General features: G+C 47.8%; 2 protein-coding genes across 2 annotated transcripts; both read right to left on the bottom strand.

Moving 5' to 3' along the window:
- Positions 1–285: 285 nt before the first annotated feature.
- Positions 286–1,689, bottom strand: EMWEY_00049440 (hypothetical protein, conserved; the record flags this gene model as incomplete). Its single annotated transcript, XM_013479495.1, has 3 exons — positions 286–1,135; positions 1,316–1,368; positions 1,624–1,689. 3 exons carry the CDS (start codon positions 1,687–1,689, stop codon positions 286–288), a joined length of 969 nt encoding a protein of 322 aa, XP_013334949.1.
- Positions 1,690–5,281: 3,592 nt separating this feature from the next.
- Positions 5,282–10,399, bottom strand: EMWEY_00049430 (hypothetical protein, conserved; the record flags this gene model as incomplete). The annotated part of the gene is made up of 10 exons (XM_013479494.1): positions 5,282–5,317; positions 5,510–5,719; positions 5,919–6,181; positions 6,379–6,827; positions 7,334–7,406; positions 8,184–8,447; positions 8,618–8,760; positions 9,045–9,136; positions 9,963–10,135; positions 10,354–10,399. 10 exons carry the CDS (start codon positions 10,397–10,399, stop codon positions 5,282–5,284), a joined length of 1,749 nt encoding a protein of 582 aa, XP_013334948.1.
- Positions 10,400–11,007: the final 608 nt, after the last annotated feature.

Genomic DNA, 11,007 nt, shown 5'->3' with positions numbered 1-11,007 from the left:
TATATATATATATATATATATATAGCAACAGACTACACCACAGAAACCTGCTCCCCTCCCGGCTGGGATATCTGGTTAGCTGCTAGCCACGGCTAGCTAAATACGGCTGACTAGCTACAGCTTGCTAGATGCAGCTAGCCAGTCACAGCTAGCTGGAGCCATCTAGAGCTATCTGCCGTGAAGCAGATCAACCGCCGCACTGCGCTGTACGTACAGCCGGCAGCACTTCTAGCCCCAGCGTCTACCTTACTCACCTTACTGGCCACAAGCTAGCTAGACTGCTAGCTATAGAGCTTGCAACATGGCAGCTCCTGCAGGAGCAACAGCTGGCGGCAGCTGCAGCAGCTGCTGCGGATCTGCTGCTATGGCGACGAGACAAACATCTCCCTCTCGCAGCTCTAACTCTGCTGTTGCTGCTGCTGCTGCTGGTCTCGTGGTGATGAGGTGTACATAGAGCTCACCAGCTGATCCCGCAGCAGGTGGCACACCAGCAGTAGCAGCTGCAGCAGCGGCAGCAGGCTCTGCTGCTGCAGTCAAGGGCTGCTGCTGCTGCCTCAGGGGTTTTGCTGCATAAAGCGAAGCAAAAGATGTTCTGTTGTCTTCTTTAGTGGGACAGAATTCTCTTATAAACGTTTGTAGGCAGCTATCCGCTGCTTCCTTCACTACCTGCTGCTGCTCTAAGTACACCGCATGCCGCACCTGGTGGCTTATGAGGCACAAGAAGGAGGGGGCGCTGCAGCGGGAGGGGCCCACAGCTGCAGCACCTGTTGCTGCTGCTGCTGCAATGCTCTTAATTGTGCATGCAAGCAAACGAGCAGATCTATCTGAATACAAAACATCTGAAGCCACAACCAAACTGAACGGTGTGGCTGCACCAGCTGCTGCTTGCTGCTCCTGCTGCTGCAGCTGCTGCAGCTGCTGCAGCACCTCTGCACGGCTTTCGCTCCACCTGAGGAGCCCCAGAGTAGCTGCAGGCACCTGTGGCAGCTCCTGCAGCAAGCTAGACACCGCAAGCTCCTCCTCCTCCTGCTGAAGGAGCTGCTGGTGCTGCTTGACTTTGCTGCGAATGCCTTCCAGCAGGTCCACAGCAGCTGAAGCCAGCGCGTTTGCTGGTGCTCCGCAAGCAGCAGCAGACCTGTCGGCAGCAGCAGCAGAAGCAGCAGAGGGAAGAATCAAATGGGATCTAAGAGCTACTGCTAGAGACATATTGCAGCTGCTTAGCAGCACAGCAGCAGGATCTCCATCTGTTGTACATACACCGCAAACCCCCAAGAGACTGCAGAGACAGCTGACTGCCCCTAAGCCGCAGCCTAACTCTATCACGTGACGGTGTTGCAGCTGCAGAAGCTGCTGCTGCTCAATCAGATACTGCAGCAGCAAGCCAGAAGCAGCACCCCACAAATCGCTAGCTGTGCTGTCACCGTCTTCATCCAGCTGTACATACACCCGAAAGGAGGGACTTTCCTCTGAATGACACCCTAGAGGCGCCCCCGGTACCCTCCTTAAGAGCGGCAGCAGCAGCAGCGTTTCCTGCTGCTCATGTGCTGTTGCTGTTGCTGTTGCTGCTAGTGTTGTTGTTGCCGTTGCCGGTGAGAGTAGCTGGGGGGGCCCCCTACCACTTACCGGCAGCACCGTAAGGGTCCCACCCCGCTGCAGCTGCAATAAACACAGCTCCACCTGCATGCGCATTCTGTCGTTTTCGTTACATTGCTTGAGCCTGTTGCTGCTGCGGTTGCTGCTGAAGCTGCAGCTGCTGGCGCTGCAGCTGAAGCTGCAGCTGCTAGTGATCCTTCAGTTATATAGAAAAGGATTTCTTAGTATTTTCTAATTTGCAAATAGAAGAGGAAAAGTAAACTAACGACTGCAGCAAATTGCAGCAGCAAATAACGACACGGGGCCCCCCGGGGGCTGCTGCTGCAGCCCCGAGTACTGCAACAGCAGCAGATGTCTTTTTCTTTTGCATATTCAAGAGACAACAATGATAAATAAAATAATTAGTTCGCCTCAAAGCTGCCAGCTCTTCTTCTAACTGACTGTAGACCCTTAACCAGCTGCTGCTGCTGCTGCTGCTGCTGCTGTGGCTGCGGCAGAAGCAGCATCACGTCAAACACGTAATATTATAGTGTTTGTGGCACGCCCAGCATCTGTTACCCAACAGCAACAACAGCAGCAGTAACAGCAGCAACGGTAACAACTGCAGCAGCAGCAGCAGCAACAGCAGCAGCCACCACAACAGCAAGAGCAACCGCAGCAGCAAGATGGCTGTCACACTGAAGACAAACCTCGGCGACCTAAAGGCCGAACTCTTCTGCCAGCAAACACCGCGCACATGCAAAGTAAGGACGACTGCTACTGCTGCTGTTGTTGTTGGCGTTGTTGTTGTTGCTGCTGCTGCTGCTCGGGATTCACGGGCGGCTTGCTGCTGTTGTTGTTTCTGCTGCTTCTCAGAATTTCTTGGCCCTGTGCGCTTCCAATTACTATGATGGCTGCATGGTGACGAGGTAAGTAGGGTTGCTGCTGCCGCAGTTGCTGCTGCTGCTGCCGTTGTGGTTGCTGCTGCTGCTGTCGCTGCTGCTGCTGCTGTTTATCGCTGTCTCTTAGTGAGTAACTTCGTTATTTCCCTTCTTTTTCGTTTTCATTGTATTTCCTTATCTGCTTGTCTTCTTTACTACATCTTTTTACTTTTTTCTCCCTGTTTATATCCTCCGTTTTGCCGTTTTGCTTTTTGGCTTTCTGTTTTTCTTCCTGTTGTCATATTTTTGCCTGTCTTAATTTATTTATTTTTCTTCCTTCTCTATCTTTTCTCCTCTCTTTGTTTATTGTCTCATTTTTGTTTTTTCTCCTTATTTCCTTCCCTTTGTTTGTTGTATATCCTCCTTATCTCCTCTTTTTCTCTCCTTTTTAAGTTTCCTTTATTAATTTATTTTCTCTCAGTTAATTTAATAAATCTAATTAATTTTATTAATTTTATTTATTTTAATTAATTAAATTAAATTAGGTTAAATTATTTGATTTAATTTTATTTTATTTTTTCCCGTAGAAACATAAAAGGCTTTGCTGTACAAATGGGCGACCCAACAAACACCGGCAAAGGCGGACAGTCGATCTATGGCGGATTCTTTGAAGATGAATTCGTATCTACTTTAAAGGTAACTAATTAATTAATTAGGTGGTTAAATTAATTAAATAATAAATAAATTAATACTGAATAATATTGGTTATGAGTAAATAAATGATAGTAATAATTAATTTATTTACTGCAACGAATTAATTTATTTATTGAGCGTAAATAGTCAGTTTGTCCCGTCTTTATTTTAAAGGTAAATAGATAAATATGTTATTAAGTAATGTAAGTGTATAATAGATGTGCAAATAAGTGTATATGGAAATTATTTTTTAGTTAAGAGGATTAATTTTTATTTATTCATTAAATAGATAAATAAATAAGTAGATTTTATTTATTAATGATTTAAAGGTAAATTTGTTGCTTCTGGTGTGTGGTGGAGTGGGGTTGCTGCTACTGCTTGTTGTTTGCTGGTGCTGATGTTGCTTGCTGCTGCTGCTGCTTGGTATTATAGCATTGCGGCTTTTATTTTATGAATGCTGCTGCCTTTTGTTGTTGTATGCTGCTACATCTGCTAGTACTGCTTTTGCTGCAGTTGGCTGGCTGGCATTTGTTGCTGTTGTTTAGCGTCACATTCGATATTGTTGCAGCAGCAGCATTAGAAAAAAAAGTCACTACCAATACACCACTACCGCCTCAGCACAAGCAGCAGCAGCAGCAGGAACAGGAGACTCTGTGCGTATTTATGCGTGCAGCACGACCGTCGTGGTGTGTTATCGATGGCGAATCAAGGATCCCCTAATACAAATGGCTCTCAGTTCTTTATAACATATTCACGACAGCCGCATTTAAATGGGGTGTATACTGTATTTGGTCGTTTAATTGACGGTCTAGACACCCTAGATAAAATTGAAAAGACACCTGTAGGAAAGAAATATAGACCTGTTACGGACATTATCATTAATGAAGTAGTCATACATGCCAATCCTATAGCAGAGCAAGAACAACTCTAGTTCCCTAGCAGCAACAGCAGCAGCAACGGGCTCCTGCTGCTTGTAGTGGTAGTAGTGGAGGTTATTGCTGTGCTGCCGCTGCTGGTGCAGCAGGTGTTCTTGATGCAGCATTATCAGCAGCCGCAGTTGCGGATGCTGCTGTTGCAGCATTGTTAGAAGCAACAGCACGGTTAGCAACAGCAGCAGCAGTTGTTTCTGTTGCTGTTGCTGCTGCCGCGCATAGCCTTGTAGGGGGGGAGGCATTATAAGGGATTTTCTTTGTAATCAAAACCATATTTGTCTGTCATGTTTTTCGTGTGCTGCTGCTGCTGGTTAGACAGCTGGTGGGCATCTGAGAGACAGAAAGTGGGAGGAGACAAGAAAACAAACACCGTCAGAGACGAATACAAACACTAATTACCCACAATGTATATATTGACAGAAAGATATATATAAAGAGAGAAGACGAGAAGTATATTATTTTGAGACTTAGAACCAAAGCACACAACAAGAGACACCAAACAGCAGCAACAGAGAAAAGAAATAGTTGCTTTGACACACACGTAAAACAGGGTTTACTGTTGTGGGAGTTTAGGGTTTAGACAGAAGACTGCTGCGCATTGCTGTTGTTGCCTTTAGGCTCAGTACAATTTTTCTAGGGTTAATGCTCAAAATGCCTATTCCCATTATTTAGTGTCTAGGGATCTAGGTTTTGGGGTTGAGGGTTCTATTTTTTAGGGTTTAGAGTTTAGGTAGGTTTAGTTAGGATTTCTCTGGCGGTAATCCTTACAATAGAAAGTCTAAATATTTTAGCTCTTTCCTTTTACAGGCGGTCTGGCGGTGAGCAGCGACCTGCTGCTGCTGGTGTTGCTGCTGCCCCTTTTGCTGCTGTTGCTGCTGCTGCTCTTGAGCCAATGGGTTGTTCAGCAACACCAGCAGCAGAAGCAGCTGCAGGAAGAGCCACTGTTGCTTGAATTGGCACAAGAGTGTTTTGGTGTTGTGTGCAAACGGAGAGAGAAGCACTAATTGTTTTACTTTGCAAAACGTCAGACAACAAAAATTCAGATGAAAGGCGCAGGTGCAACGTGCAGCGCCACTGCAGCCCAGCAGCAACCTGCAGCAGCAGCAACAGGAACGGCACCAGCAGCAGCAGTAGCAGCAGGAAAAACAAGAACGGGAACAGCAACAGCCATAACAAGAGCAGCAAGCAACAGCACGCAACAAATTAATGGGCTGGGAGCTGTTGCTGCCGAAGCACACTCTGTAGCAACCGGCACCAGCAGCAGCAGCAGCAACCGCAACAGCAGGAACAGCAACAGCAGCAGCAGGAACAGCAGCAGTAGCAGTATAGAGCAAAGCAGCATCGTGAGGAGCAACAGCAACAACAGCAGCAGCGACATTAGCAGCAGACGCAGCAGCAGCAACAACAGGTTAAGTGATTGTGTGTACGCACTTGTCCTGTCGTTGCTCCTGTGATTTCAAAAGCTGCAGGAGCAATGCCTTTAACTGCAACAACTTCTGCCTTAAATCTGCTGCTGTGGGGCCCCAACAGCAGCACAGACACCTCGCAGGAGCTACTGCAGCCAGCAGAAACATTGCCAAAGTCTATAATGGAAGGACGCACTTCTATGCCGTCGCGAAGCCCCAAGCTCTTAGCATCAGCCTGCAACAGCAGCCGCAGCATCAATGAAGGGTAATAGACGGAATGTGGTGGAGCAGGCCTTCTTTTATTGCCGTGCATGTCTTGCAGCGACAACTCTGCTAAAGGCACTCAAGCACCTCAGCAGCACATGCAGCTGCATCCGCAATAGCAGCAGCAAGAGCAGCAGCAGCAAGAACACCAGCGACAGCAGCAGCAGCACCAGTTTGTTCACAATCTTTGTCTCATGCGTAGGGGCATTTTTGCCTCCGCCAGTCAAGAGGGCCAGCCGAGCTTCTGCCGCACCTCCCTGCCATTTTTGCTGTTGATGTTGCTGTTGCTGCTGCTGTTGCTGCTTCTGCTGCTGTTGCTGCTGATGGATAACTCTGGGTGATTCGAAAGGCTGCACAGTTTCTTGTGAACAGTTTAGAGGTCCCAAAGGACTCCAATTGCTGCTGTCGCCTTTTAGTCGCCTACGGTACCCTCCTGCCACACGCACAAAGAAGCGAGGGTTTAGGGTTTTGGGCTAAGGCTTTATACGACTACGATTTAGGTTGGAGTGTTTAGGGTTTAGGTTTGGGCCAGGGTTTAGAATTGGGATTTAGGGGGTAGGATTTGAATTCCAGAATTTAGCTGGGGGCTGCCCTGAGGGTCTAGGGTTTGGGATTGTTGCTGATGCATACCTTCTTCTGAGTTTGTATGTGACAGAGCGTTGGCTGCTGCAGCTGCAAGGGCGCGTCCAAGAGTAGCTGCTCTTGCTGCTGTTCCTGCCTCGCCTGTTGCTGCTGTTACTGTTGCTGTTGTTGCTGCTGCACGGAGATGCAAATTTTCAGTTTGCAAAACAAGGGGAATTGGCTGTCTCCTTCGTTCTGCAGCAGCAGCAGCAGCGGCTTCTGCAACAGCAGCAGCAGCAGCTTCTGCGACCGCTGCTTCTGCTGCTGCTGCAGCTGCAACTTCGGCAGCAGCTGCTGCTCTTCGGCGAGCACAGGCAGCCTTTGCTGCTGCTGCAGCAACAGCGTTGCTGGAGGCAAAGCATCCCGCGTGTAAGCCATGCTGGTGTTGCTGGTGTTGCTGCTGCTGCTGTTGCTGCTGCTGTTGTTGCTGCTGCTGAACGTATGCAAGGGACTGCTGCCTGCAGGGACACACAGGAAAGTCTCCTCATATGTTTTCAGCTCCTGCTGCTGCTTCTGTACTTCTCGTTTCTGCTACTGCTTGTGCTGCTGTTGTGGCTGCTGATGCTGTCACTGCTATTGTTTCTGCTGCTCGTATTGTTGATGCCATTGCAGTTGCTGCTGCTGCTAATGATGCTGCTGCTGCTGCTAATGATGCTGCTGCTGTTTCTATTGCTTCTGCTATTGTTGCTGTTGCTGCTGCTCTGGTGCCAAAGGTGCATGATATCGTTTACATTGCGGCTCCACCTGTTCCTCTAATTTGCTGCTATTCTCTTCTAGGTGGTGCTGCATTTTCTTTCCGTCTCTCCGATTGTGGTATTGAAGCCAGCAACAGCAGCAGCAGTCGCACCAGCAGCAGCAACAGCAACAGCAATAGCAGCACTAACAGCAGCAGCATTACCAACACAATCGCCACCACCACCAGCAGCAACAACAGCAACATCAGCAGCAGCAGGTGAATGCGTACGCGCGTATTGGTTGCGTGGCATTTCTTCTATATTGAATTGCTGCAAGTTCGAGTTGTAAACGCGTGGAGATGACTGCCAAAGAATTGCGAGATATTACTGACGCTCGTGATGAATATACACCACAACCTGATAATCATTTACCAGCAGCAGCAGAAGCAGCAGCAACAGCAGCAACGGCAACAGCAGCAGCAACAACAACAACGGCAGCAGTAACAACAACAACAGCAGCAGCAAATGCAGTAACAAAAACTGCAATAAAAGCAGAGACAGCAACAGAAGGCGCAACAGCAGCAACAGCAACGCCGGTAATCGCAGCAACAGCAGCAACAGCATGAGCAGTAGCAGCAGCAAGAGCAGCAGAAGCAAGAGCAGCAGAAGCAGCAACGGAGGAAAGGACGAGCCGTTGAAACGGAAAAACGTCAGCTAAAAACTGCATGTATCGATAAACAAAAACTAAACAAGACAAGTAGACAATAAACAATATATAAACAATAAGTAAATGGATGAATAAATGAATAAATAAACACATAGACAAAACGAAACAATTGAATACAACTAGACACTTAAACACATGCAGAGTAAATAAACAAATAAAACGACAAACTCAGTAAACAAGTATAAAGTGAGTATGCGAATACAAAGTAAATAGACACGTAAATATACAATAAATAAGCAAAATAAAATAACAAACTAAAAAGACAGCAACATAAACAAACAAGCAAAACAAAATAAACCAAGAATAAATAAAATCAAAAATAAATAAAACAAGAAATAAACAAGACAAAAAATAAATTTGTTTGCTAGGAGGGAGAAGCCCCTCCTCCGCTGCAGCGAACTGCAGCAGCTAACAAGCGTCTGCAGTTGCTGCAGCATAACGCTGCTGCTGGTGCTGCTGTTGCTGCTGCTCTTGCTGCTGTTGCTGCTGTTCTTGTTGCTGTTGTTGCTGCCGTCGCTGTTGTTGTTGCTGCTGCTGCTGGCAGGCAGGCGTTGAGTGGGTTTTGGTGCTGCTTTGAACTGCTGCCGTTGGAGCTGCTGCTGCCGGACTATCTGCTGCTGCTGCTGTTGCTGTAACTGCTGTTACGTTTGTTGCTGCTGTTGTCCTTGCTGCTGCAGCTGTGTTGTTGTTGTGCAGCATAGGCAGCAGCAGCAGCAGCAACAACAGCAGCAACACAAGAATTGTTTACGTCAGTTTGTCTACGAACTTTTTGTGGCTGTTTCCTTTCTGCTCAAATCTGAAGCAGCAGCAGCAGCAGCACCAGCAGCAGGAGAGTGTATGCACGGACCTTCTGTCTGTCTCCTTTTGTCTCCAATCTGCAGCAACTGTAGCGGCGTTCCTGCTGCTGTCTCCCAATAAAGATAAGAAGAATATCCCCTTTCTAAGCGACGCAACTCTTGACCTCCAGCAGGCGGATACACCCGAAACCTCCTGCAGAAACCTTAAAGCCTAAACCCTAAACCCTAATTGACGAGTCGCGCTACTCCAGGCGGCCGAAGAGGAGTGAATTATTCAGGGGCTGTAGCACACACTATACATGTTATAGGGTTTAGGGGCTGTGATTGAGGATCTGCTGCTCCCTAAAAGAAAGCGTGGTAAATGCCCTACACCCTAAACCGCAAGCTGAAACCCCAAATCAAAGCTGTTCAATATACGCCAAACCCCTGTCCACCTAAGCTTTAAGCCATAAGCCCTCATATGAGCATGTAGAGTACCGGACAGTCGTCTTGACTTTGGGCCTTCTGGGTAGGGCTTCATCTTCTTCCTTACGAAGGAGTTTTTCCCACAAAGAAAGAGCCTCTGCTTCCTGCAGCAGAAACAACAGCAGCAGCCATCCTAGTAGCAGTAAAAGCCGTACTAGCTCTAGCAGCAACAACCACACAAATAGCAGCAACAGCACCAACAGACAACAGCACCAACAGAAGCAACCGTACCAACAGAAGCAACGACACCCACAGCAACAGCAGCAGCAGCAGCAGCATCAGAAACATAAGCAGCAGCAGCAATAGCAGGAGCAGCAGCAATTCGCTGTGCATGGATGAGTTGAAGTGTGTACCTGTGGTTGTGGCAGAGTGTCTATCATTGTTTGCCTTTTACTATTTTTATCTTTTATTTGCAGCAACATAAAGTCACTGTATCCATTAGCAGCAAACGGGCCTTCCCAATAACACCCACTCTCTCCCTCTGTACATGCCTGCAAGGCAGCAAACTGCCTGCAGCAACAGCAGAAGCAAAAAGGCCAGCAGTAGCAGGAAACCAGCAACAGAAGCAGCAGCAAAACCAACAATCGCAGCAGAACTAAAACGGAAACATCAAGGAGGATAGTGCAGCAAAGAAAGAAGGGCGTATCTGCAATTTGTCGGGCTAAGGGAGAACAATTAAGGTTTGGGGTACAAGGCTTAGGATTTATACTTAGAGTTTTGCAACAATCGGGAAAAACAAACAAAAACACCGGAAGCTAACAGAAGCAAATCACAACAAGATAAAATCTAATTAATTAAATTAAATTAAATTAAATTAATGGAAGGTTGAAACATACTGCGAAGTCAGCAGCTCTTCTGCCTCTCCAGTTGCCCCAGAGATAGCAAATAGCCGAGGAGGCCAAATAATTGACCCCACAGGAGCGGCCCCACACTCTGCTGCTGTTGCTGCTGTTGCTGCTGCTGTTGCTGCTGTTTTTCCTGGTGCTGCTGATCCTGCTGATGCTGCTGCTGGAGCTGCTGCAGCCGCTGACTCTCTGTCTGTGCAGCACGTGTCCTCAGACTCCAATTCTGCCCCCTCGCTGTCGCGAGGTACTCTATCCCTCCTGCAGCAGGAATGTCGGCGACAGAAGCAGCACAACACCAGGCTGCAACGTAGCAGCAGCATCAATGCGAATGCTCGCGCAAACGCCCCCAGCAGTACATTACTACCATTAAAAGGAAGCAGTGCCTAGTGCAGGAGCAGCAGGAGCAGTAGCTGCAGCAGCACCGACTGCAGCAGCAGCAGCAACAGCAGCAGCAAAACAGCAATGCTGTGCCTTACCCCAATCGGCACACTTCTGCCTTCCCCTTAAAGCCTCTAATTTCATTAGTAGGCAGAGAAAACACGACAGAGACACGATCTCCTTCTGCAGCAGCAACGGCAGCAGCAACAACGGCATCGACAGCAAGAAGTGCAGCATCAGCAGCAACAACAATTCAACTAACCGTGCACGAAGGAGCCAAATTAGTAGTAGCAGCAGCCAAAAAGCAATCAGCATCAGCAGCAGCAGCAGCAGCAGAAGTAATAAGGAAAGGGAAACATATGCTGGTGCTCCGTGCCTTCATTGTCTGCTGGAGCTGGCGGATATGCAAATATCTGCAGCAGCATTCATAAGCAGAAGCAGCAACACCGAAGACAGCAAGCTGCAGCAGCAGCAGCCACAATGAAAATGACAACAGCAGAAGGTCCAATCTGCTGCTTCAGCAGGCTCTCAGCAGCCCTCTACCTGCCATTGGTACGCAGCAGCAACAACAGCAGCAGAAACACCAGCAGCGGCGGCACAGCAGCAGCAGAATCAGGAGGTTACATTTGCAAATGGGTCAATCCTGAAGGAAGTGGCATTTGTTTGCTTTATTTCAACTATCTGCTTCCCATCCTTGTCTCTTCTGATGACAACAAACAATATATACATATATATATATATATATATTATAT

Source organism: Eimeria maxima, genomic scaffold, assembly GCF_000499605.1.
Source record: "Eimeria maxima Weybridge genomic scaffold, Emw_scaff1176, whole genome shotgun sequence".
In the NCBI taxonomy this organism is placed as follows: domain Eukaryota; phylum Apicomplexa; class Conoidasida; order Eucoccidiorida; family Eimeriidae; genus Eimeria; species Eimeria maxima.
Note: the sequence above shows the minus strand (reverse complement) of the source record. Positions and strands in the feature narration are given on the sequence as shown.